At 42.7% G+C, this 23,704-nt stretch overlaps 1 protein-coding gene across 33 annotated transcripts in view; it reads right to left on the minus strand.

Moving 5' to 3' along the window:
* Positions 1 to 23,704, minus strand: part of Cadps (calcium dependent secretion activator) — a 479,644-nt gene that overhangs the window by 364,494 nt on the left and 91,446 nt on the right. For all 33 annotated transcript variants that reach the window (XR_013434504.1, XM_078038579.1, XM_078038583.1 and 30 more), the window contains exons 2-3: positions 12,763 to 12,876; positions 314 to 646 (exon numbers count right to left, since the gene is read on the minus strand). Coding sequence is in view for 32 of the 33 variants with exons in the window: in XM_078038579.1 (XP_077894705.1) it covers positions 314 to 646; positions 12,763 to 12,876 (447 nt within the window). In the remaining variant the exon portion in view is untranslated. The remainder of the gene's footprint in view (positions 1 to 313; positions 647 to 12,762; positions 12,877 to 23,704) is intronic.

Here is a 23,704-nt window from a genome sequence, read left to right on the forward strand (position 1 = left end):
TGAATATAATCTACTCTCTATTATACAGTGTTATACTAATATAGACATACAATATAATTTTAATGTTTTCTTTTTTAAAAAAATACTTATTTTTCAGTTGTAGTCGGACACAATACCTTTATTTTATTTTTTTTTTTATTTTTATGTGGTGCTGAGGATCGAACCCAGGGCCTCACATGTGCTAGGCAATGCTCTACTGATGTGCCCCAGACAGCCCAAATTTTAATGTCCTCTGATCCGGAGGCAGCCCACGAAAATCATACCACAGCCCTGCTGACCCGATGGCTCTGGGCCCAGGTGAGAGACATCTTACCTGACAGGCATTGTACAGGAGCTGATGTTCGAACTTCTTGATCCCAAGAATGTTCTGGAACATCTCGTAGAGTTGCTCCTTGCTCAGAATCAGCTCGGAGGCCGCGCTGGCCGTCATCCGGGCCTGCTGTTTCCTGGGGTCCTCTTCCCCACGGTAGATGGCATCAAACTTGGCCATCCAGGAGCTGAGCACGGTCTCCTTGCTGAGGCCGTCGATCTCGGGCAGGCTGCGCACCCTCTTCTCGATGTGCTTCTTGAAGACCTCCCGGGAGTCGTTGGCCGAGCAGCCTCCACTCTGCACCATGCGGGCCACACGGTCGCTCTTCAGGAACACCTGAGGAAGAAAAGGGCCAGCAAAGAGAGTGAGCCCTGGAGGTGCTGGTCCCTTGGGGTGGACATGGGGCCGTCTCTCAAGTGTCCCACGGAAGGCAGCAGTGTGGTCACACCCAGCCCCACCACCTCCTCCCTGCGCAAACTCAGCCAAGTCACACATTTGGCTTTTGTGTCCATATTTGCAAAATGAAAGTAGCAGTAGTACCGCAGTCTCCCCTTATATGAAAGGGCTATTTTTTTGGGGGGTGCAGGGTACCAGGGGCGTTTGACCACTGAGCCCCATCCCCAGCCCTAGTTTGTATTTTATCTGGAGACAGGGTCTCACTGAGTTGCTTAGGGCCTTGCTATTTAGCTAAGGCTGGCTTCCAACTCATGATCCTCCTGCCTCAGCCTCCTGAGTCCCTGTGGTTACAGCTGTGTGCTACCGTGCCCAACTGAAAGTGATATCTTTCAAGGACCCCAGTGGGTGCCTAAAGCCACGAATAATACTAAACTCTCTATATACCATGTTTTTCCCCTATACCTATATAACTATGATAGAGCTTCATTTGTTCATCAGACCTAATAAGGGATTAGCAATAATACCAATAATAAACTAGAACAGTTATAACAATGCATTGTCATAAAAGTTACTTAAAACTTATAAGTTGATCATTTCTGGAATTTTTCAATTTAATATTTTTAGATTGTACTTGACTACTTTGCAGAAAGCAAAACCCCGGATAGAGAGAGGACAGTCCCTCCCAGGTGTAGCAAGGATTGCAGGCGACAATATTACAAGAGGCAGCAGGTCTCTGCTCAGGCCCCTGGGGTTCTTTCTCTGCTACTTAGTGGCAGTGTGAATTTTGGTAAGTTAACCTCTTAGTACTTCAGTGTTCTTTTCTATACGATGGGGGTAATGGTCCCTATATAGACAGGTCTTTTAAAATGAGGATTCAATGAAGTGTACTTAAAACAGTGCCTGACTCACTAAATGCCACATAAGTTGTTATGATCATTATAAGGTAAAGTAGCTGGCATGATGTGTGGACAGAGCTCTTGGTAGCTTGTATTTGCAACTTATTTTATTCCCTGGATTGATGATGCTCGTCATAAGTGGAATTAAATAAGTATTAGATAATCGTATATTTAATTTTTTATTACCTTCCTGAATGTAAGCTCCAGACAGGCAGGACTAGGTTCTTTTTTTTTTTCCTATTTATTTATTTATACTGGAGATTAAACCCAGCAGTACTCTACCACTGAGCCACATCTCCAGTCCTTTTTATATTTTGATTTTGGGACAGGGTCAAAGTGGCTTAGGGTCTCACTAAGTTGCTGAGGCTGGCTCTGAAAGTGCAATTCTCCGGCTGGCCTCCCGACTCATTGGGGTCACAGGTGTGAGCCGCTATACCAGGCGATGGTGTGTCCTTGTTCCCCACAATAACTATTGCCTCTAGTACAGCACCTGACCCTTAGAAAATTAGCAGTGAACTGTGGTGCTCTGTTCTGTCTGCTTTGTAGATAGAAAAACCAAGACAGGGGAGAGGAATCCTTCTTGGTTACCAAAACTGTCTGATGACCAATATCTGGTCTGGTCTCTTTCTGGGTGGCAGGGGTTGCTGGGGATTGAACTCAGGGGCACTCGACCACTGAGCCACATCCCCAGCCCTATTTTGTATTTTACTTGAGAGGGGAACCACCATTGGACCCAGCTGTCCTTCTCTTTGGTTTATACCCAAAGGACTTCAGATCAGCATACTACAGTGACACAGCCAAATCAATGTTTATAGCAGATCAATTAACAAGAGTTAAACTATGGAATTAGCCTAGGTGCCCTTCAACAGGTAAATGGATAAAGAAAATGTTGTATATATACATAATGGAATATTACTCAGCCTTTAAAAAAGAATGAAATGATGGTATTTGCTGGTAAATAGAGTTGCTTTGGGCCTCCCTGTTGCTGAGGCTGGCTTTGAACTCAGGATCCTCCTGCCTCAGCCTCCCTAGCTGTTGGGATTGCAGGCTTGGGCCATCATACCAAGCAACATCTGGTCTTTTTACTGCAACCTGATTCCTTCCCTCTGGGGCTGTTCCGCCCGGTGGGACCCTCCCTTAATGGTTTGGCTGCTGTGCCTGAGTTCTGGCTTCATGCCACCTATTAGGAGCTTCTTGCTTTCGGTCCACTACCCACCACTCCAAGGTGACAGAGCTACATGGTTCTGGGATGTAATACAAGGCTCATATTCAGAGAGGGAACAACAGGCACTACTGAGCTGTGTCCTGGTCACACTTCGTAAGGTGCATAAAGATCCCTGGAAAGGCAGAGCAAATGTCTGTGGGATGTTCCTCTGTGCGGCTGGGGGAAGCGCCCTGGCTGGCCGGGAGGGAGGTGTGTTGCCTGGAGGCACTTGGAGGGCATCAGGATGCCTCAGGCTTTATTGCAACACTTTCTTTGGGTGGGGAGATGTCCCAAAGGTGACTTGTGTTTATTGCTGACGGCATGAAGTAATTAGTTTAGGAAGGGGGGCTGAGGGCTTCCTCACGGCATAGTGAGGGGCCCGCTCCCCACTTCCTGGACACTGGGACTTGGTTGAGACCTTGGAGGTCCTTTGAAAATCAATCACAGAGGAAAAGTTCCAGATGACTGCTCAGGGCGGAGGAGCCTTAATGAGCTAAATAACTCACCCCCGAAAACCTGGAATGCTACGTGCAGATGGTTTCTCTGTCTAACCTATTGTGAGCCTCAGCTACAGGCCTAGACCTCAAAGAAGACCAAAGTTCTGAGGCACATAAAGAAGTCTCTGGAAAGGCGGTGTATCCTTGTGACAGGCACTTTAAACCTGGTCCCATGCCAGCTCTGGCCCTAGCTTGCTGGGTAAGACAGGCATCGGGGTAATAGCCTGCATTGTAAGGACACTGCTGCTGGGACTGCAAATTGGTATAACCACTCTGGAAAGCAGGATGGAGATTCCGCAGGAACTGGGAATGGAACCACCATTGGACCCAGCTGTCCTTCTCTTTGGTTTATACCCAAAGGACTTCAGATCAGCATACTACAGTGACACAGCCAAATCAATGTTTATAGCAGATCAATTAACAAGAGTTAAACTATGGAATTAGCCTAGGTGCCCTTCAACAGGTAAATGGATAAAGAAAATGTTGTATATATACATAATGGAATATTACTCAGCCTTTAAAAAAGAATGAAATGATGGTATTTGCTGGTAAATAGATGGAGTTGGAGAATATCATGCTAAGTGAAATAAGCCAATCCCAACAAACCAAAGGGTGAATGTTTTCTATGTAGAGACAGGGTTTCACTGAGTTGCTTAGGGCCTTGATAAGTTGCTGAGGCTGGCTTTGAACTCATGATCCTCCTGCCTCAGCCTCCGGAGCCACTGGGAGGGATTACAGGTGTGTGCTACTGCACCTGGCTCTATGGGTCTTCCAAAACAAGTTAGTGAGACTAGATTTTTTTTTTCCCCAGGGACCTGATAACAAGGAGTTAAGGGATAGGATGTTGACACTCTAGTCCCAGCTGGTGTCCATAACTGCCTGGGGAGCCTGAATCCCAGACACCACGTTCCCTGCTTCACAGTCACTCCCTTGGTGCCCAGCAGCCACACAGCACATGTTTGTCGACCCACGCGTGGTGGCCTAGAGGTCATTTCACCTCCATCAACCTCATTCTCCTGCCCCTCACTGCAGGCTCATCACCCCTCCTCCCTGGCCAAGGATCACACTGAGAGGGCTTTGAAAAGTGGAAGGAGATGTGACCTCCGGGACCCAGACAGGGGCAGTGAGCTTTGTCAACAGGGTGACAAAGGAAGCTGAAGTCTGAGGGGACAGGGGAAGGTGAAGTGCCCAAAGGAGGCCAGACAGCAACCGGGAGAGAAGGGGACAGACAGCAGGAAGTCGATTTCCCCAGGCTCATCACCTGCCTTGGCCTCTCTGTCCGTCAAAAGGCAAGTGGGGCCTGAGCCAGCCTCCCTGTGACCCCCACACAGGGGACAGATGTGCTTGGGCGTCTGCAACAACCACTGGAGCTGTGTGTGTGTGTGTGTGTGTGTGTGTGTGTGTATGTGTGTGTGTGGTTTAGTGGCTGTGACATGGGACTTTAACCTCAGGTGCCACTCCTGGCAGCCCATCCATAAACCCCCTCTACTCTTCTGCCAACCCCCAGACAGGTCATCACGAGAGATGGGAGATAAAGAAATCTGGGGCTGCCAAGGGCAGTCAATTCAGAAGAGTGGCCCCTTCATCAGCCCTCCCCGCCCCCCCACAGCCTAGCCACCAAAGTCGGTTTGGAAACACAGGAACACACCGGCTCCCAGTGGCTCTGGTACACCGTGAGGCTGGTCCAGCTCCCATGACTTGCTGACAGGCTGAGAAGCCAGGGCAGATTCTTTCCTGCCTTGAACAAGTTTATCATTCCAACCCAGATAAGAAAGAGGCAATGAGGTTCAGAAAACCCCAGACGCCAACCAGCAAAACACAGTCGCCGTTCATTAAGGGCATGGGGCCGACATTGTGTTGAAGGGCAGGGGGCTCTGGGATCACACCACGTGGGTTCAAATCTGGGCTCTTCTGCCTCCTAGCGTTGTCACCTGAGCAGTAATTGTCCTTGGTTTTCGTTTCCTTCCCATTAAAGTGGGGATCATAGGCTGGGTATGGTGGGGCACACACCTGTAATCGCAGGGGCTCAGGAGGCTGAGGCAGGAGGATCTCAAGTTTGAGGCCAGCCCCAGCAACTCAGCAAGGCCCTAAACAACTTAGCAAAACCTTGTCTCAAAATTAAAAAAAAAAAAAGAAATATAAAGGGCTAGGTTGTGGCTCAATGGTTATATACTCCTGGGTTCAATCCTGGTACCTAAATAAATAAATAAAAAGTAAAATGAGGATCAGAACAAACTTTAACTGTAGGATTCTGATAAGCATCCAATGAGATCATGCCTCCATTTCATTAGTACATTGCCCATGACAGGGTCAGAATGTGACTAAAAGTTATAGTTATTTTAATAGAAATATGCAGCCATGAAAATTATATACACACATATATATAACTGGTATCTCAAGTTATCTAATATATACTTTTAAGTCAGAGCCTTCTGAGATGAGGCTGGGGATAAGAGCATGATCCTGGATTGAGAACCACACACATATGGCATTTTACTAGTGATAATATGTCAAATATTTGACTTTTGTATAGGAAGGAGATCAAAACAACTTTCTCTAAATAAGAGAGATGGGCATTAACATTTTGCTATGATGTCCCAGTTTATAATGGGAGTCTAATAGTTACCTTTATGCTCAAATACCTGGAAAGATATATAAAAAATTTAAGCATGGTTGTCTAGGATTATAAATATTTTAACCATTTAAATTCAGAGATTTTTTCCCTACATTCTCTAATTATTTTATAGCTGGTATCCCTTACTTTTATCATCTTTTAAAATACCACTCTCTAATTAAAAGAAAAAAAATACAAAAATTTGCTTTCTTTGAGGCTGAGTGCCTGTTAATTTCTAAAATAAAATGCACTTTTTAATCTTAACCCATATGTCTCATGATCTCATTTATGGGACTCCTAAAAACTTAAATTAAGCAAAAAATAGAACACTTATGATAACTTTTAAATAGATCTTTGTTTATAGAGTTCTATTCTTTTGGGAAAAGTAAGAGGTGAGGGATTAGCGATGTTGTTCATTAGCAGCAATGATGTCGTTGATAATATTATGATAATAAATTATATAATGATTTTATATTATGAATTCTAACCCATATTCATGCACGTGTGTCAATTTCATTGAAATGCTTGCAGGATTGAAAACTTGACACCTCCTGGGTTTAAAGATATTCCCCACCAAAAGGTAAAGGGTCCTGGGCCGGATTTCATTAGCAGACTTGGGGCCATGACCAGGTGGTGGGTGGAAATAGGCCAGGAGCAAACCATCTCCCTTTTGTCTCTTGAGACTTTCTCCCTGTCTCCTCCTTGCACCTCCCTTGCTCCTGCCCAGGTCCCTAAAGCAGGCAGTGGCCTGATTAAGTTTGATTTCTCTTCTATTATTGCTAGGTAGCACATGAAAAGAAATACATGCATCTGTATGACATTTAGCACATGGTACCGTGCCACCTTTCTCCCCCTCTAACCTTAATGTAGCAATAATGCAACTTTCTAGGACATGTGCATATGTAGATATGCAAACCCACACAGACATATATACACATACCATTTATGCACACCAGAGAGCTCAATGCGGTTTGAAGCTTATTGTTGCCGGGAACAGTGGCACACACCTATAATTCCAGCAGCTTGGGAGGCTGAGGCAGGAGGATTTCAAGTTCAAAACCAGTCTCAGCAAAAGCAAGGCGCTAAGCAACCAGGTGAGACCCTGTCTCTAAATAAAATACAAAATAGGCTTAAGGATGTGGCTCAGTGATCCAGTGCCCCTGGGTTCCGTCCCTGGTACCAAAGCAAACAAAGAGAGCTCATTGTACTAATGTTACTATTTCTGTTTTCCTTGGTAAAAACTTGGGAAACCTTAGCCTTAGAATTGGTTTTACAATGTTACCTGCCATGTAACTACCTTTATGTAAACCACCCCCACAAACTGGGTGTAAATTTCAAAGAATTTCCAGCTCAGGGTCCAGGGATTTTTAGGCATTAGTCCCTCTGGACCACTGCAGCTTAAATAAACCTGCTTCCTGATAATTCCTCCAGCTGCCCCATCACATGAAGAGTGGTGAAGGCATATTTTGAGTCTGTGTAGATATGGACACAGAGTCCTGCTGCCAATTAGAGTGCTTGGGTCACAGTGATCAATTCTATTTTTTTTTCTTGTATTGGGGATTGAACCCAGGGGTGCTCAACCACTGAGCCACATCCTTAGCACTTTTTTATATCTTATTTAGAGACAGGGTCTCACCAGGTTGCTTAGGGCTCACTAAATTGCTGAGGCTGGCCTTGAACTTGATCCTCTTTCCCCAGCCTCTGGAGCTGCTGGGATGACAGGTGTGCACCACTGCACCTGGCCAAGATGTTTATCTTAAAGGAGCTGAGAGTCCAGAAGGGTATAGTGGCCCCTCTGATGCCCCATCTCAGGACTGTGGGTGTGGGGACAGGATGGAGTTGCCTTGCGAGTCATATTTCAGAGCATGCACTCCAGCCCTCCGCCCTCACGCCATAAACAAACAGCTTAAAGGCTTATTCTGCTGTTCTGCATAATCCGCTCAGACCATCAGGGCCACCAGGAAAGGACAAAGTAACTCCTATACTCTTGAGAGACATGGGAACCTCAACCTCACCTTCCAGCTTAGGCCCTAGGCCATAGGAGCTAGCTTTAATGGTGGTCAACTTGGTTCAGACCCAGTTGGATGGGCCCAGTTGTAGAAAAGAACAGTGTCTCCCCACTCCTTTTATTTCTGAAAAATGGCTCTGGATTTCTTTAGCAGGTTGATAAATCATTGCCCTCGCCAAACAATTCTAAGGCCTAAACTGAGCTTTCCTAGGACAATCATCTCAAAAGTTTTAAAGAAAAAGTTGATATATATATTTAACCATCAGTGATGTTGGTAAACTGGTATGCAAACGTGGTATGGTAAGATGGAGTGAATGATGAGAGAGAGGGAGGGAGAAAGGGAGGGAGGAAGAGTCCATTTGGAAGGAGAATGTCGGCTGATCCCATCTTTGGAGCATACATTCACCCTCTTCCAGCATCAAACACCCTAATTTCTTATTCAGAAACCATGGTGTGTCACTGTGACTGCAGCAGGCCAAGTCTGACTTCAGGCTCCAGAGGTGGTACCATCTTGAGCCTTTCCCCTGGGCTATTTCTCCTCCATCCATTGTGATTGACTCAGGAAGGTACAGTTGACCATGGCTATTCTAGGAAATCTCCCTTGGTCTTTGCTGGGACTCTCAGCAAAGAGGTGTTCTCTTCACCCCTGGGGTTGCAAAGCTGGTAGAAGGGTCTAGTGTCTTCTCCATGGAGAGTACCTGCTCAAGAGTGAAGTTCACATGAGAGCGGACTCATGTGAAAAGTAGGGCGGGGGAAGGGCAGGGCTTGGAGCCTGTAATCCCAGTGGCTCGGGAGGCTGAGGCAGGAGGATCCAGAGTTCAAAGCCAGCCTCAGCAAAAGCGAGGCCCTAAGCAACTCAGTGAGACCCTGTCTGTAAATTAAAAAAAAAAAAAAATTAAAAAGGGCTGTGGATGTGGCTCAGTGGTTAAGTGCCCTGAGTTCAATCCCTGGTACAAAAAAAAAAAAAAAAAAGAAATGAATGAAGATGCCCATCTTGCTGGCCTACTGGCCAATCTGGAGTCTCTGGCTCTGAGTGGCTAAAGCTGGGCCTACTTCTGGCCCGTTCAGTTATTTGAGCAAATATCTCTTTAGCCTAAAGCTAAAGCCAATTTGAGGTGGGAATTGGAATTCAAAGAATCCTAGTCCAAAAGGCTTACTGGGGATACACCAGCCCCCCCCCCCCGCCCCCCGAGTCAGGTGGGGAAGGTACTAGCTTTCCCACAGCCCAGGAGTGATTGGAGACTGAGAGAGGGAGGGATGATGGATCTGGAGCTCAGCTAGGCTAAGTATTAATCCTGATCCCTGGACTGAGGACCTCTGCTTCAGAGGATCAGACTTCTTGAGAAAAGTGAATCTGAGACTCTCCAAAGCTTTACTAATGAAGACAGCAGTTAGATCATTAATGCCCCCACGTTCTCTCCTATGTTACTCAAATCCTAACATTAAACATTCAGTAATTTCTTGTTGGCCTGCATTCTCACGAGACCCAAAAGAAGCTCTTTCAAATAGACCAGACACTGTAAAAGAAAATATCGGGATCACTTTAGATATCATGACAATTCCCAGAGACTCATTAGCCTGGTGACGACTATTAATTTTCAAATTTAATTAACAGAAATGGCACTTTCTTTTAATTTGTGTCATTAGTCAAATGAGCTCCCTAATTAAGATGTGCAATCTACAAATTTATAAACTCCAGTGAATGAGTCTAAACATGGAACCACTGATAAGGGTCTGTTCTGACAAGGGTTCTCACATTTCTCTCCCACTGGCTTTCAGAACTTGAAAAAGAGGGAGAAATTAATTTCATTACCAGGCATTTTCTAGACACAATCTTCGGTTAGATATACTCAAGTTAGTCCCTGCCATACATCATTATGATTCCAAATTCCATTTCTACTCTCCATGAAATTCAACTGAAAAATTGCATGACATCAGATAAAACAGCAAGACCAATGCTCACTGACAATAATGGATGCTAATTGCAAAAGTTAAAAAAAAAAAAAGATTTAAATTTGCACAAGTATAAAAATGACCTCAACTTTTTTTTCTTTTTCTTTTTCTTTTTTGGCACCAGGGATTGAACTCAGGGGCACTTAACCACTGAGCCACATCCCCAGCTCTATTTTGTATTTTATTTACAGACAGGGTCTCACTGAGTTGCTTAGCGCCTTGCTTTTGAGGAGGCTGGCTTTGAATTCAAGATCCTCCTGCCTCAGCCTCCTGAGCTGCTGGGATCATAGGCGTGTGCCACTGCACCTGGCTAAAAATAATCTCAACTTTTAAAACAGCTTCATATAGAAATCCTATCAAGGAAATATTGTGTAAAACGAGTCTGTGGTTGGAACCAACAAATATCCAGAAATAAAGGTTGTTTACTGTTAAATGCTACTCAGCAAACCAGCTGATACTTTCACAAGATCTACTGCAATCATGCTCCAGTCTTGCCATGAAAGAAGGAATCAAATACTTCAATCAGTGAGGAGAGTTTTACCAGATCAGGATCTCTCAACTAAGATGTCAATCAATTACCATATTGAAAGCAATTGTGGATTGAATTGGCCAATGGGAAGATTGATGGTGTGCTTAGAGCATCTGAGGGGCAGGAGCTCCAACATATTTGTTCTGAAATAATTTTCTGTCTAATAATGGAAGGAAGGAGAGCTGGAGGGAGGGAAGGAAGAAGAAAATTAATGAAGCAATCCTGTTGGGGCAAGGATCCGATGGTGTCGGATTTTAGTACACTTGTTTCACAATTATTATTATTTTGAATTGCACATGGCAGGATGCCATCAGCTTTTGGCGTTTAGGAGTTAGAATCTAATGGTTTCAATCTAGCCTTGAGGGTGGATAAGAAATCTGGGACATAGCATTCCAAATACAGATAATATTTATCTGGTTCACATTAACATAGATTAGGACATAAAGTAAAATGTCTTTTAAGGTCTACGTAGTCATTTCTGAAAATATGCATGTCAGGAAAACATTGCCAACGGGAAGGTAGGGTATGTCTGCTTCTTTTTTAAAAAAACTTTTTTAAAAAAATTGGTGCTTTATAATTTTTTTAATTGGTGCTTTATAGTTTTACATAATAGTAGGTGGGGTGCATTGTTACATGTTTGTGCATGCACACAATACAACAATACAAATGGGTGGATTTCATTTCCCAGGACCTCCCCTTTCCTTCCTCTTACTCTCCTTCTTCTGCTCTGCTAGACCACTTCATTTTCATAAGACCACCCCCCTGCCATCCCCCCCCCCTTTTCCCTCTCTATCTTCCATAAGAAAGCATACAACCCTTCACTTTCTGAGTTTGGCTTATTTTGCTTAACATAATGCTCTCGAGTTCCATTCATTTTCGAGCAAATGGCATGCCTATTTCTTTAATGATGGACAAAGACAGATAATATCCACATTGAGAAAGAATACTTATAAAACTTAAAATTACTGGTGGAGCGGGCATGGTAGCACACATCTGTAATCCCAGTGGTTTAGGAGGTTGAGGCAGGAGGATCACGAGTTCAAAGCCAGCCTCAGCAACTTAGCAAGCCCTAAGCAACTCAGTGAGACCCTGTCTCTAAATAAAATATAAAATAGGGCTGAGGATGGGGCTCAGTGGGTAAGCACCCCGAGGTTCAATCCCTGCTACCAAAAACAAAAAACTTGAATTTTTTTTTCTTTGCAAATCTCATATATTGATAAATAAACCTTGGAGACCCAGTGGTGAAAATAAATCTGAGATACATACTCAGGAGAGATATGTTTTTCTTCAGATAAGTACTGCAGTTTGGACAGAAAACATCTCTAGGAAGTAACCATCATATGGCAGCATTTTAATAAAAAACACAAGGGAGATTGTTAAGCCACCATCCTTGGGAGGCACAATTACCCCTTTTATTTTTTTCATGTTTTATATTTTTCTTTCTTCTTTCTTCTTTTTCTTTTTTATTTTTTTCTTTTCTTTTGTGGTTCTAGGAATCAAATTGAGTCTGGGGTGCTTTACCACTGAGCTATATTCCCAGATTTTTTTTTCCAATTTTTAATTTGTTTTCCAATTATGTTTTAGAAAAAGAGTTTCTTAAAATGTTGAGACAGTGTCTTGTTATATTGCTTAGGGCCTTGCTAAATTGCTGAGGCTGGCCTTGAACTTGCAATCCTCTTGCCTCAGCATTCAGAGCCACTGGAATTACAGGCATGCATCATCATGCACAGCTACGTTACAAATGGTTTAGGCTATAAAAAAAAAAAAATGCTGTGGACAGAAAGTCTTAGCTTACAACATTTTAACAGCTACATGACCTTGACTAACTGATTCAATTTCGTTGAGTCTCAGTTTCTTCATCAGTAAAATGAGACATTTAGCAGGATCTAACTCATAAGCATGTTACCAATGCTATTAAAAACACTCAGCACAAAAAAACTGTTAGAAAATAGTAGTTTGGCTGAGCAAGGTGGCACATATCTGTAATCCCAACAACTTGGGAGGTTGAGGCAGGAGGATCTCAAGTTGGAGGCTAGTCTCAGCAACTTAACCAGATCCCTTTTCAAAAAAAAAGGGCTGGGGATGTGGCTCAGTGGTAAAGCTGCCCTGGGTTCGATCTCCAGCATCAGAAAAACAACAATAACAACAAAACCACAGTAGTTGGTACTTGCAGTGTCCCTAAAGCAAAATGCCATTATTCCTTAACATTGTAACAAATCACCACCCCATTTGCCACAGGAGGGATGACCCTACAGGATCCCGAGGCTCTGGTTCCTTGTCTCCAATAGCTCAGAATTCTTGCGCCCGGGGGCCTGGGCGGCCTGGGCCATGGGATGCTTGCTTGGTGATTCTCACCTCGTAGTAACTCTGCACTGCGTTCATGAAGGCTTCGTCGGCCACGATCTGCGTCTCCCCGTTGAGGAAGGCCTGGAAGCGGTCCTTGACGGTCTGCAGCTGCTGTTTGCTGATCTGCAAGAAACCAGAAACAGGAGACATGAGGGCTTGTTCAGGGCAAGGCTAGTTAATGGTGACTTTCCACCAAAGAGGCCAGACATTAGCAGGTACCACTAAAAAGTCACCCAAATCCCAGCTAAATAAACTGCCTTAGAAGCAAAGGTAACACAGAATACATGTGTCAGACTCCATAGTAATTGCCCTTGCTTTCCCAAATCTTCCTTTTATGGGGCTTTTGTGGAGTTGCTTCTATCTGCGATATTTGTGAGATGGAAATGGGGTTGCTAATCATGGACTCGGGGTCAGATAAAGAGGAGTTAGGTGTTGAGCAAATTCAGTCATTCCATCCGGGAGTGCCGATGTTCAATTACATTTGTAATTCTAAATTTTCTAGAAGCCACATTTCAAAACTATTAAAAGAAACAGGAGAAGGCTCATGAGGTCCTGGGTTCAATCTAAGTGCTCCAAACCCCCACCCCGACCTAAAAAAAAAAAAGAAAAAAAAAAAAAAACTAAAGAAAAGAAAATTTGAAGTGAATTTTAATATCTTTATTTAACCCAAAATGTCCAAAATTGGACCATTTCTAACCTGTGATCATTATACAAATTTATGAGACATTTTATACTTTCAATGCTGTGTTTTGGAAATCAGGTGTATTTTACCCTTATTACACACATCTCAGTTCAGAGTGACCACGGGGCAGCATTCAAGGGCCCCATGGCTATTGGCTACTGTACTGGACGCTGCAGATCTTCAGCATGCAATGAACTCACTTCTTTTGGGGAGTAGTGGGAACTGGGGAACGAACTCAGGGGCACTTGACCACTGAGCCCCATCCCAGCCCTTATTTTGTATTTTATTTAGAGACAGGATCTCACGGAGTTGCTTAGGGCCTTACTAAGTTGCTGAGGCTGGCTTTGAACTCACAATCCTGGTGCCTCAGCCTCCTGAGCCACTGGGATCACACGCGTGGCCCACCATGCCTGGCGCAATGAACTCACTTCTAACTCACTTTGTTGAAGCTTTCCTATTCTGACCCAGGGATATTGTAAGTGGAGATGAAGAGAAAATCACAGTTATTTTGAATGTGCTTGAAACCATTTGAGCTAAACTATGAGGCAACAATTCATTTACTCATAAAAATGCCACCCTAACATGAATTTATTTTTTGCAGTCCGGACATAACTGACTTCAGTCACAAATCCTTACAGAACAGAACAGAGCAAGGCCATGCACAGAATTTCTTGCTCAGAATTCCTTCCAAGCAGGGTCAGGCCCAGCTCTGCAACATTTTGGGGGGTGAGTTGGGGTAATGGAGCGGGAGAGAACAATAAATTTTGCTTTTGTCATAAATGCTTAATTTCTTTTATGCTATTTATTTGTTTTCTTATTGGTTATTTTTAGTTATACATGACAGTAGAATCCATTTTGATATGATTTTATGGGTATAGAATATATCCTTTTCTAATTAGGACCCCATTTTTTGTGAATGTACACGATGGTGGGATTTACTGTGAATTCATATATCTTCACAGACAAATTGTGTCCCAGTCCCATTCCACTCCCTTCCCTTCATTCCACTTTGTCTAACCTATCGAACTTCTATTCTTCCCCTCCCTATCCTTCCTTGTTGTATGTTAGCTTCCAAAAATTAGAGAAAACATTTGACCTTTGATTTTTGGAGGGATAGCCTTATTTCACTAAGCATGATCACCTCCAGTTCCATCCATTTACCAGCAAATGCCATAAAGTCATTCTTTTTTATTGCTCAGTTATATTCCATTGTGTGTGTGTATATATATATATATATATATATATATATATATATATACAACATTAAATGCTTAATTGAAATAAAACCATATAGCATCATTTGAATAATGATGATTGTTTGATGAACCAGGACAAATCCACTACCTGTCTAACCTTCCATTAGATGTGCATGATGTTCATTTATTCACAAATAATTGCAAAGCAACTACCATTTGCCCCTCCCTGCACCAGGACCCATGCTTTGGTGTTCAATAAAATATACTCAACCCCTGATCTCACTGACCAGGATCAGGTACTGGAAATCAAAACAAATAAGGGTTTCTCCTCAGGGATTCTGCAGTTCAGATGAAGAGGGAAAAGCATATGAAGAATGCAATTTTTTTTTTTTTCTTTTTAGGATTTCACAGGAGAAATTACAGAGTTCCAAACTTTGAAAAGAGAAAGAATCTTCAGGAACATTGATTTCAATCAAGGTCAGAGAACACACACCACAAATCCACACAAAACATCTCACACTTCCCTCAATGAATCAGCTCACAGCAGCAGGGGAGTGAAGGGTGGGGATTTGGATGGCAGAACTGTCTTGCCCCCTGCACATGCACATCCACTACTTTCTCACCACCAAGTAAGCAAGCATTGAGTTTATTCAGTCAGCTCTCTGGGTGTGTCGCTGGAAAAACCTCAACTGCTTCACCTGTATAATGGGCCAGCACTGACCTTGGGGTGTGCTCATGATGATTAAAACAATCAGCACAAAAACTGGCACAGAGTTATCCCACACCTTTGCATATACCCAGAGGACTTAAAATGAGTGAACTTCAGGGATGCAGCCACACTGCCGTTTACAGCAGCTTGTTTTAGTCACCATTTTTCCTGCTAGGGCTTAAAGACCTGACCAGAACAACTGTAGAGGAGGACAAGTTTACTTAAGGGCTCATAGTTTCCAAGTCTGAGTCCATAGAGAGCAGGCTCCACTCCTCGGGGCTCGAGGGGAGGCAGGACATCATGGAGGAAGAGTGTGGTGGAGGGAAGCAGCTCACATGGTGACCAGGAAGCAGAGAGAGACTCCACTCTCCAGAGACTATTTAAATAGAGACCCCAAAGCCACGCCCCCAATGCCCCCTCCTGCAGCCACACCCACCTGCCTCCAGCCCCCACCCAGTTAATCCCATCAGGGGTTCATTCACTGGGTGGGTTAAGGCTCTCATTATCCAATCATTTCTCCTCTAAACCCTCCTGCATTGTCTCACACGTGAGCTTTTGGGGGACACCTCCCATCCAAACCACAACACAACTCCATTCACAATAGCTAAGCTATGGAACCAACCTAGGTGTCCTTCAACAGATGAATGGATAAAGAAAATATGGTCTATATATACACAATGAAATATTATGCAGCCATAAGGGAGAATGAAACTATGGCATTTGTTGCTAAATGGATGGAGCTGGAGAGTACCATGCTATATGAAATAAGTCAATCCCCCAAACCAAAGGTTGAATGTTCTTTCAGATCCTAACACACAATAAGGGGGTGAGGAGGCAATAATAGAAGTTCACTGGATTAGACAAAGGGGAATGAAGAAAAGGGAGGAATAGGAAAGACAGTGGAATGAATGGGACATCATTTTTCTATATTCATATATAAACCCACGACCAGTGTAACTCCACATCACGTACAACCACATGAATGGGAAGATACATTCCATGTAGGTATAATATGTCAAAATACACTCTATTATCATTATATGTGAAAAGGACAAATAAAAGGTGTTAAATAAAAAAACTCTCATATCAAAATAAAGAACATCACCCAGAACCCAGAAACACCTTTAGGTCCCCAAAGTCATTTGCAAAGCTGACTATGAGTCTCACATGTATGATCCTAGGTTAGTTCTGCCTGGTTTTCAACTTGCTACCTGTGCACCATACATGATGAGATTCATCCAAGTTTGGTCAAACTCATTGCTGAGTGGTGTTCCAACATAGGACTCCACCATAACTGACCACTTCATCAGTTATGGTTAGCAGGGCTTTCTTTATTTTCAAACTGTGCTGACTTTTCAATGTGCACCCATCCACAAGAGGAATACAGGTACAAGAGCCACACCCATCTTGCACTCTGGTAGCTTCTACTGCATGGCACACCGTGGACTCTAACCAAGGTTTGCTGAATGCAGGCATTAACTCACTCCATGGTTACTGCATACCAGGCTCTGGAGATGTAAAATGGCCAAGGCACAATCTTAGCCCTCAAGTCAGAGATCACAGGTTCAACTTTGACCTCCTAGCATTCTTTGCCAACTGCAGGAGTGAATGGAAAATCTTACCTAGCAGCTCTTAAAACACAGTGAGCCTGAGAATTAATCCATGGGGCAGAGTTGATCTCTGCGTAACCTAGATAGGATGGAACCCAGAAGGTGACCTTACAGGAACAAACTAAAATAATTGGCCCAGAGCAACTGACGCCAGGTTTACAACTCTAGATAAGCAGGATTCTGCAAGCTGTGTACAGAGAGAACCCTCTGGAAACAGAAGTCCAGTGGGCGGCATTTAATATGGATAGAATCCACTTGGGCATCGAGGCCAGAACTGGGAGTTGCTGTAATGCGTTCCAAGAGCAGAAAACCTGAAAAGATGAAAGGTAATTATGGCAGAGGAAAGTGCGGCTGCAACTTTTCCTAGAACTATCCAAGTGCCCTTGCTTCAGTCTACCTCATTAATCAAGTGCTGAAAAGTCCCATTGCATTTCGGCCATCTGCCATCTGCTCAGTACAGAGGGGAAGTGTCAGATGGACTGGCACGGCTTAGGGTGTAAAGTGGCCCCCAAAAGATCACGTGTGAGACAATGAAAGGTCCAGAGGAGACATGACTGGGTTGTGAGAGCCTTAACCCAACCAGTGAATGAACCCCTGATGGGATTAACTGGGTGGTGGCTGGAGGAGGTGGGTGTGGCTGGAGGAGGGGGCATTGGGGGCGTGGCTTTGGGGTCTCTATTTAAATAGTCTCTGGAGAGTGGAGTCTCTCTCTGCTTCCTGATCACCATGTGAGCTGCTTCCCTCCACCACACTCTTCCTCCATGATGTCCTGCCTCCCCTTGAGCCTCGAGGAATGGAGCCTGCTGTCTGTGGACTGAGACTTGGGAACTATGAGCCCTTAAGTAAACTTTTCCTCCTCTTATTGTTCTTGTCAGGTCACAGCAGTGAAAAAAAACTGATTAAAACATGGATGTATGGTGAAAAAAACCACATGTTCTAAGTGCTGGTCTCAGGAAAGAAAGTCTAATTCAGAGTGAGGAAGAATCCTGGCTTTACTACAAGACCTCAGAGAAGTAGTTAACTTTGTAAGAACATGATAATGAAAGACATATTGAAAGTATTTCCTTTGTTTTTCTTTTTCCCTTTTCTTCATCTTTTATCTTCTTTTCGTGCTCTCTCTTATTTTCTCTTATTTTTTAATCTACTCAGTCTTTTTTTTTTTTGGTACCAGGGATTGAACCCAGGGGTGCTTAACCACTGAGCCCCATCCCCAGCCCTATTTTGTATTTTATTTAGAGACAGGGACTCACTGAGTTGCTTGGCACCTTACCATTGTTAAGGATGGCTTTGAACTCAGGATCCTCCTGCCTCAGCCTCCCAAGCTACTGGAATCACAGGTGTGTGCCACCATGCCTGGCCTACTCAGTGTTTTGAGGTATATTAACATAGTGTTCTTTACCTCCTTCTTCCTCCACCCTCCCTTTTGAGAATCTTGAAAACCCTATACTCCTGTCCCAGTCACCCTCGAAATTACAGGTGACCATGTGACACAGTCAGACAACTATTGGGGAACTTTGGAGAAACACCCTGGTTAAAAGGAACACACTTAGTGATATTGCCCTGTGCTACCCAAATACATTGTCCAGAGCTGGGGTGTCTATCTTGCGATCATGAAGGTAGGCCAAAAACATCATGGGGATGTTGGCCTTTACATTTAACAGTTGAACTTATGTTTGCAAACATCCTTTCTGGATTCCTCATAATATGTGTGTGGGAGAGAGAGAAAAAAAAAATGTATTCCTCCTTTTCAGGTCATTGTGTGTGTCCTCTTATTTGTAGCCAAATGCTTTCCTAATGGACACGTGTGACTTTCTCTATCATAAAAGAAAACGCATTACTAAGGTGTTTATTGATTAGCATGCCTCTGATTACAGCAGCAACTCTATTATGTGAGAAGAAGGAAGCAATGCTTACCCTAAATGACTGAATCTAATATGGGAGCATTCCAAATGCAGGTGGGAGGAAGCAGAAAACCATCTTTGAATGCTAGAAGACATTCCAATTATACACACAGGTGGGATCCTTTTCTACACAAAGCACAATATCAGGACTGTATACTGCTAGCTCACAATAGGAGCTCCATTTAAAAAAAAAAAACAAACGAGGGTTTTTTAAAGACTATTATTCCTTGTAGAAAAGTGGCAAAAATATCAAATCAACAAGTGTTTTTAAAAATCATCAGTTCCTTCAGAGAGATGCGGGCAATGTTTACTCAATTTCCTTTTCTTAGAGAGAGCAACACTTGATATTAGGCAAAATATAAATATCAAAAGGTCTTCTTTTATAAGCACATTAAAATACTTTCTATCCTAAATGAAATCTTGTTTCTAGGGAATTTAGAAATCATATCACACTTAACCAACTATTTACTTATTTACATAAAATTCCTCTCACCTTCTATATTAGATACATTTATATAACATGTTCTGAAAAGGATGTGTTAAGTGAGTTTCATTCATTTGGGTTGAATGAAAAAGACCCATTTGAACAGAAAAACATGAATGAATCATTCTAAAAGGGAAGCTGAGGGGTGAAACTACTGCAGGTGGGAAAAATTCAGAATGAGGCTGTACCCCTGGCCTGGATTATGAACCTGTTTCCCAATATTCTGCCACTCAAGTAATATCTTTAGGAGTAGCTCTCCCTACGCACCAAAGGTATGAATATTTGCTTTATATTTTTGCCCTAAATATATTTCAAATCACTTCATTTTTCAAACTGAAACTTGTTCTCAGCAATAGTATCTGAAATTGCAGGCTTCATTTTGCAGCTATAGTTAAAATAGATGGGTTCCACACACCTCCCATATTTTAATAATTGCTCCTTTTCATTCGTTTGTTTTGGTGCTGGGGATTGCACTCAGAGCTTCATGCATGGGAAGTGCACACTCTATGACCAAATTGTATCCAAGACCAGGAGGGCATTTTTAGAGAAAAAAAATTTATTAATCTGGTATATACACAAATTCTTGAATGTGTGTGTGTGTGTGTGTGTGTGTGTGCATTTTATTTTAGGATAACTTCTGAATATCTTTATTTATACTCTAAAAAATTAACAATGCATTTTAAACCAAATGAACAATACTTGGCACAGTGGTGCACATCTTTAATCCCAGTAAGTCAGGAGGCTGAGGCAGGAGGATCTCAAGTTCAAAGCCAGCCTCAGCAACTTAGTGAGACCCTGTCTCTAATAAAATATTTAAAAGGGCTGGGGATGTGGCTCAGTGGTTAAGAGTCCCTGGGTTTAATCCCTGGTACCAAAAAGAAGAAAAAAATCATTGAGCAATAGAAAGACCCAGCAGTTCCATTATTTCTAAAGACCTATTTGGGTAGGAAAGAAAGAATAAAGAGGGAGTTCTGAAGGGAGAGGATCATGAGAGCAGAATGGGAGCTCTCTCAGAAAACAACCACCTTGCAGAAGAGGAATAAAATATGAAGAATGAATCTACAAAGTGAATCGGAGCTAATATTGGTTTGAAGATGGAAGGAGAGGAAGAAATGCAGAGAAGGGATGAGAATAAGAAGAGAACCACATTTCAGCCCCTCTGACAAAGCATTTTAAAGTTGTTGTTTAGTAGGACAAATGTTCAACCCTTGCAAACAATAGTTATTATTATTTTTTTTAATAAGAATATGTGTCTCCACTTTAGAAGTGCTCAGGTGGTGTTCACTTAGATGCCTCTGTGGGCAAGTCCGATGTGGAGTTTAAAATGCAAAGGCCTCATTATGAGGTTGTGTTCATTGGTCTTCATTGCTGTGACCAAAATGTCTGACAAGAACAACTTAGAGGAGGAAAACCTTGTTGGGGCTTATGATTTCAGAGCCCTCAGTCCACTGTTGGGTGGATCCATTAGCTGTGGGCTTCAGGTGAGGCAGAGCATCATGGCGGAAGGATGGGGTAAATGGAGGAATCTGGCTCAGTTCATGGCAGCTGGGAAACAAAGAGAGAGAGTGGGGAGCCAGGGCCACACCCTGCACGATCTACTTCACCCTTCTATGCCTACAGTTATCACTCAGCAGCCCATTCAGCTGTCAGTGGATTAATCCATTTGCTGAATTGAGGTCAGAGCCTAAAAGCCCAATCTCTGAACCTTGCTGCATTGGGTGCCATGTTTTCAACCTGAGATCTCGGGGGACATTCCAGATGGAAGCCATAACAGAGTCCTTTCAGCTGTCACACATTTGGAATGCACCTTTCCTCCCACGTCCTTGCCAGCACTTATTACTGTCTGTATTCCTGACGATTGCCTTTCTAACTGGAGTGAGATGAAACCGCAGTGTCCTTTTGGTGGGCGTTTCCTGGATTGCTAGGGATATTGAGCATTTTGTCATAAACGGGTTGGCCATTCGTAGTTCCTCTTCTGAGAAATATCCATTCAGTCCTTTTGCCCATTTACTGTTTCCTGGGGGTTACATTTTTTCAGTTCTTTATAGATTCTGGATATTAATCTCCTTTTGGAGAAGCAGCTGCCATGATTTTTACCATTGTGTAGGGCTCTCTCTTCACCCTCATAATCATTTCTTTTGCTGTGCAAAAGCTGTTTAACTTTTTGATCGCCCACTTTTTGATTCTTGGTTTTATTTCTTGTGCTTTAAGGGTCCTGTTAAGGAAGTCAGTGTCTGTGCCCATATGTTGGTGTGTTGAGCTTATTTTCTTCTTGCAGTTGCAAAGTTTCGGGTCTAATTCTTGGGGTTGATTGCTGTGTAGGGTAGAGGAGAGGGTTGTGTTTTCATCCTCATAAGCATTCGATATTGACTTTTCCTAGCAACTTTTGTTAAAACGGCCATCTTTTCTCCAACATGTTCATAGCAACTTTGTTGTTTTACCCCTAGCTATCCCACTCCTTGGTATTTATCCAAAAGAACTAAAATCAGCATTCTATAGTGACCCAGGCCCATCCATGATTATAGCAGAGCATTCACAATAGCCAAGTTATGGAACCAGCCCAGGTGCCTGTCAATGGAGGAGTGGATTAAGAAAATGTGGTACATATAACACACACTAGAGCTTTACTCAGCCATAAAGAAGAACAAAATTGGGCATTTTCTGGTAATTGGTTGGAACTGGAGAATATCATGCTAAGTGAAATAAGCCAGGCTCAGAAAGTTAAGGCTTGACTGTCTTCTCCCATACGCAAAAGCGAGTTCAAAATAAGGGAGCAAAAAGAGGGTTGATCCCATGAAAACAGAAGGGAGATCGGTGGAGTGGTACAAAGGAATCTAGAGAGAGAGAGAGAGAGAGAGAGAGAGAGAGAGAGAGAGAGAGAGAGAGAGAAGAAATTGTGGAATGAAATTATGCTGTGTACATATGTGAATATACCACAGTCACCTTTATGTGTACTATAAAGCACCAATTTAAAAATAATAAATAGCTGGGTGCAGGGGTGCATGCCTGTAATCCCAGTGGCTTGGGAGGTTGAGGCAGGAGCATGGCAGGTTCAAAGCCAGCCTCAGCAAAAGGGAGGCCCTAAGCAACTCAGTGAGACCCTGTCTCTAAATGAAATGCAAAATAGGGCTGGGGATGTGGGGGCTCAGTGGTCAAGTGCCCTGAGTTCAATCCCTGGTACATGCCCCCGTCCTCACACACAAAAAAAACCCTCAAAACAAACAATAAAAAGTAGAAGGCAGACCACTAGAATAGAAGAAGGGAACATTAGGAGGGAAGAGGGGAGAGAATGAGGAAGTACTGGAGACTGACGTGGAGGATACTATATTCCATGCAGATAGGATTTTGTCAAAATGAACTTCATTCATTATTATGTATAACAATAACACACTAATAAAAAATTTTAAAAAAAGAAATTGGGGTCTTAAATATGTACTATTTCACTAAAAATAATGATAATAAACTCCTCATGGGTTAAGGTAAATAACACACATTTATAAAAATAACCATGTTTTCCAAAACAAAAGAATAAAGACTGGCAACATTTTATAGTATTAAAAAGTCTCTTTTAGAGATTAACAGAGGACAGTTGATTCGCATTTCTGTTCCTATGTGCAATCTGCTATGCAATGTTGTTTTGGTTGAAGTATATGGAAAAAATCTAGCCTCTCACAGATAGGTTATTGGAAAAGGAAAGAATATTTAATAGTCTTTTCAGATAAATGTGGATAGTTGTCTCTAATACTCTACCAAAGCTCATGTGATGGTATTCTCTCAAAAGTTAGCAGCAAGGGCTCAGGTGGTGGCTCAGTGGTAGAGCGCTTGCCTAGCATGTATGAGGACCTGGGTTCGATTCTCAGCACCACATAAATAAATAAAATAAAGGTCCATTGACAACTAAAAAAATATTTAAAAAGTTAGCAGCAATATAAAATTTGATATAGCATCAATAAACTTTTTTATATTGTATGTCCTTCCCATGAGACACTGTCTGGTTATAGAGTCCTAGTGTTTTTATCTGTACTTGCCATTTTACTATGTAGAATATTAAAAAGATGTGTATTCAAGGATTAAAAGTTAATAAAAATAATTCCTACTTCTTTATCAAGAAAAGGATTCAGTGAAGATGGCAGTTTCTAAGCAGCTTATGCACAACTCTGAGGAGAAGAATGACTACTAGTATGCTTTGGCACTACCTCGGTGTAACAGGGCATCGGCAGTTTTCCACCAGTGCTTTTGCACCATTTTTGCAAATGTCAACACAGTTAGGAGAGAAGCAAATAATGTCTCAGTGGTATTAGAAAAATTAGTTTGTAAATTGCTAGGGGTATGTAGATGATGCTGATGCTTTGAAAAATACTAACATAGT

The sequence above is a fragment of the Ictidomys tridecemlineatus genome, chromosome 2, assembly GCF_052094955.1.
Source record: "Ictidomys tridecemlineatus isolate mIctTri1 chromosome 2, mIctTri1.hap1, whole genome shotgun sequence".
Lineage (NCBI taxonomy): Eukaryota > Metazoa > Chordata > Mammalia > Rodentia > Sciuridae > Ictidomys > Ictidomys tridecemlineatus.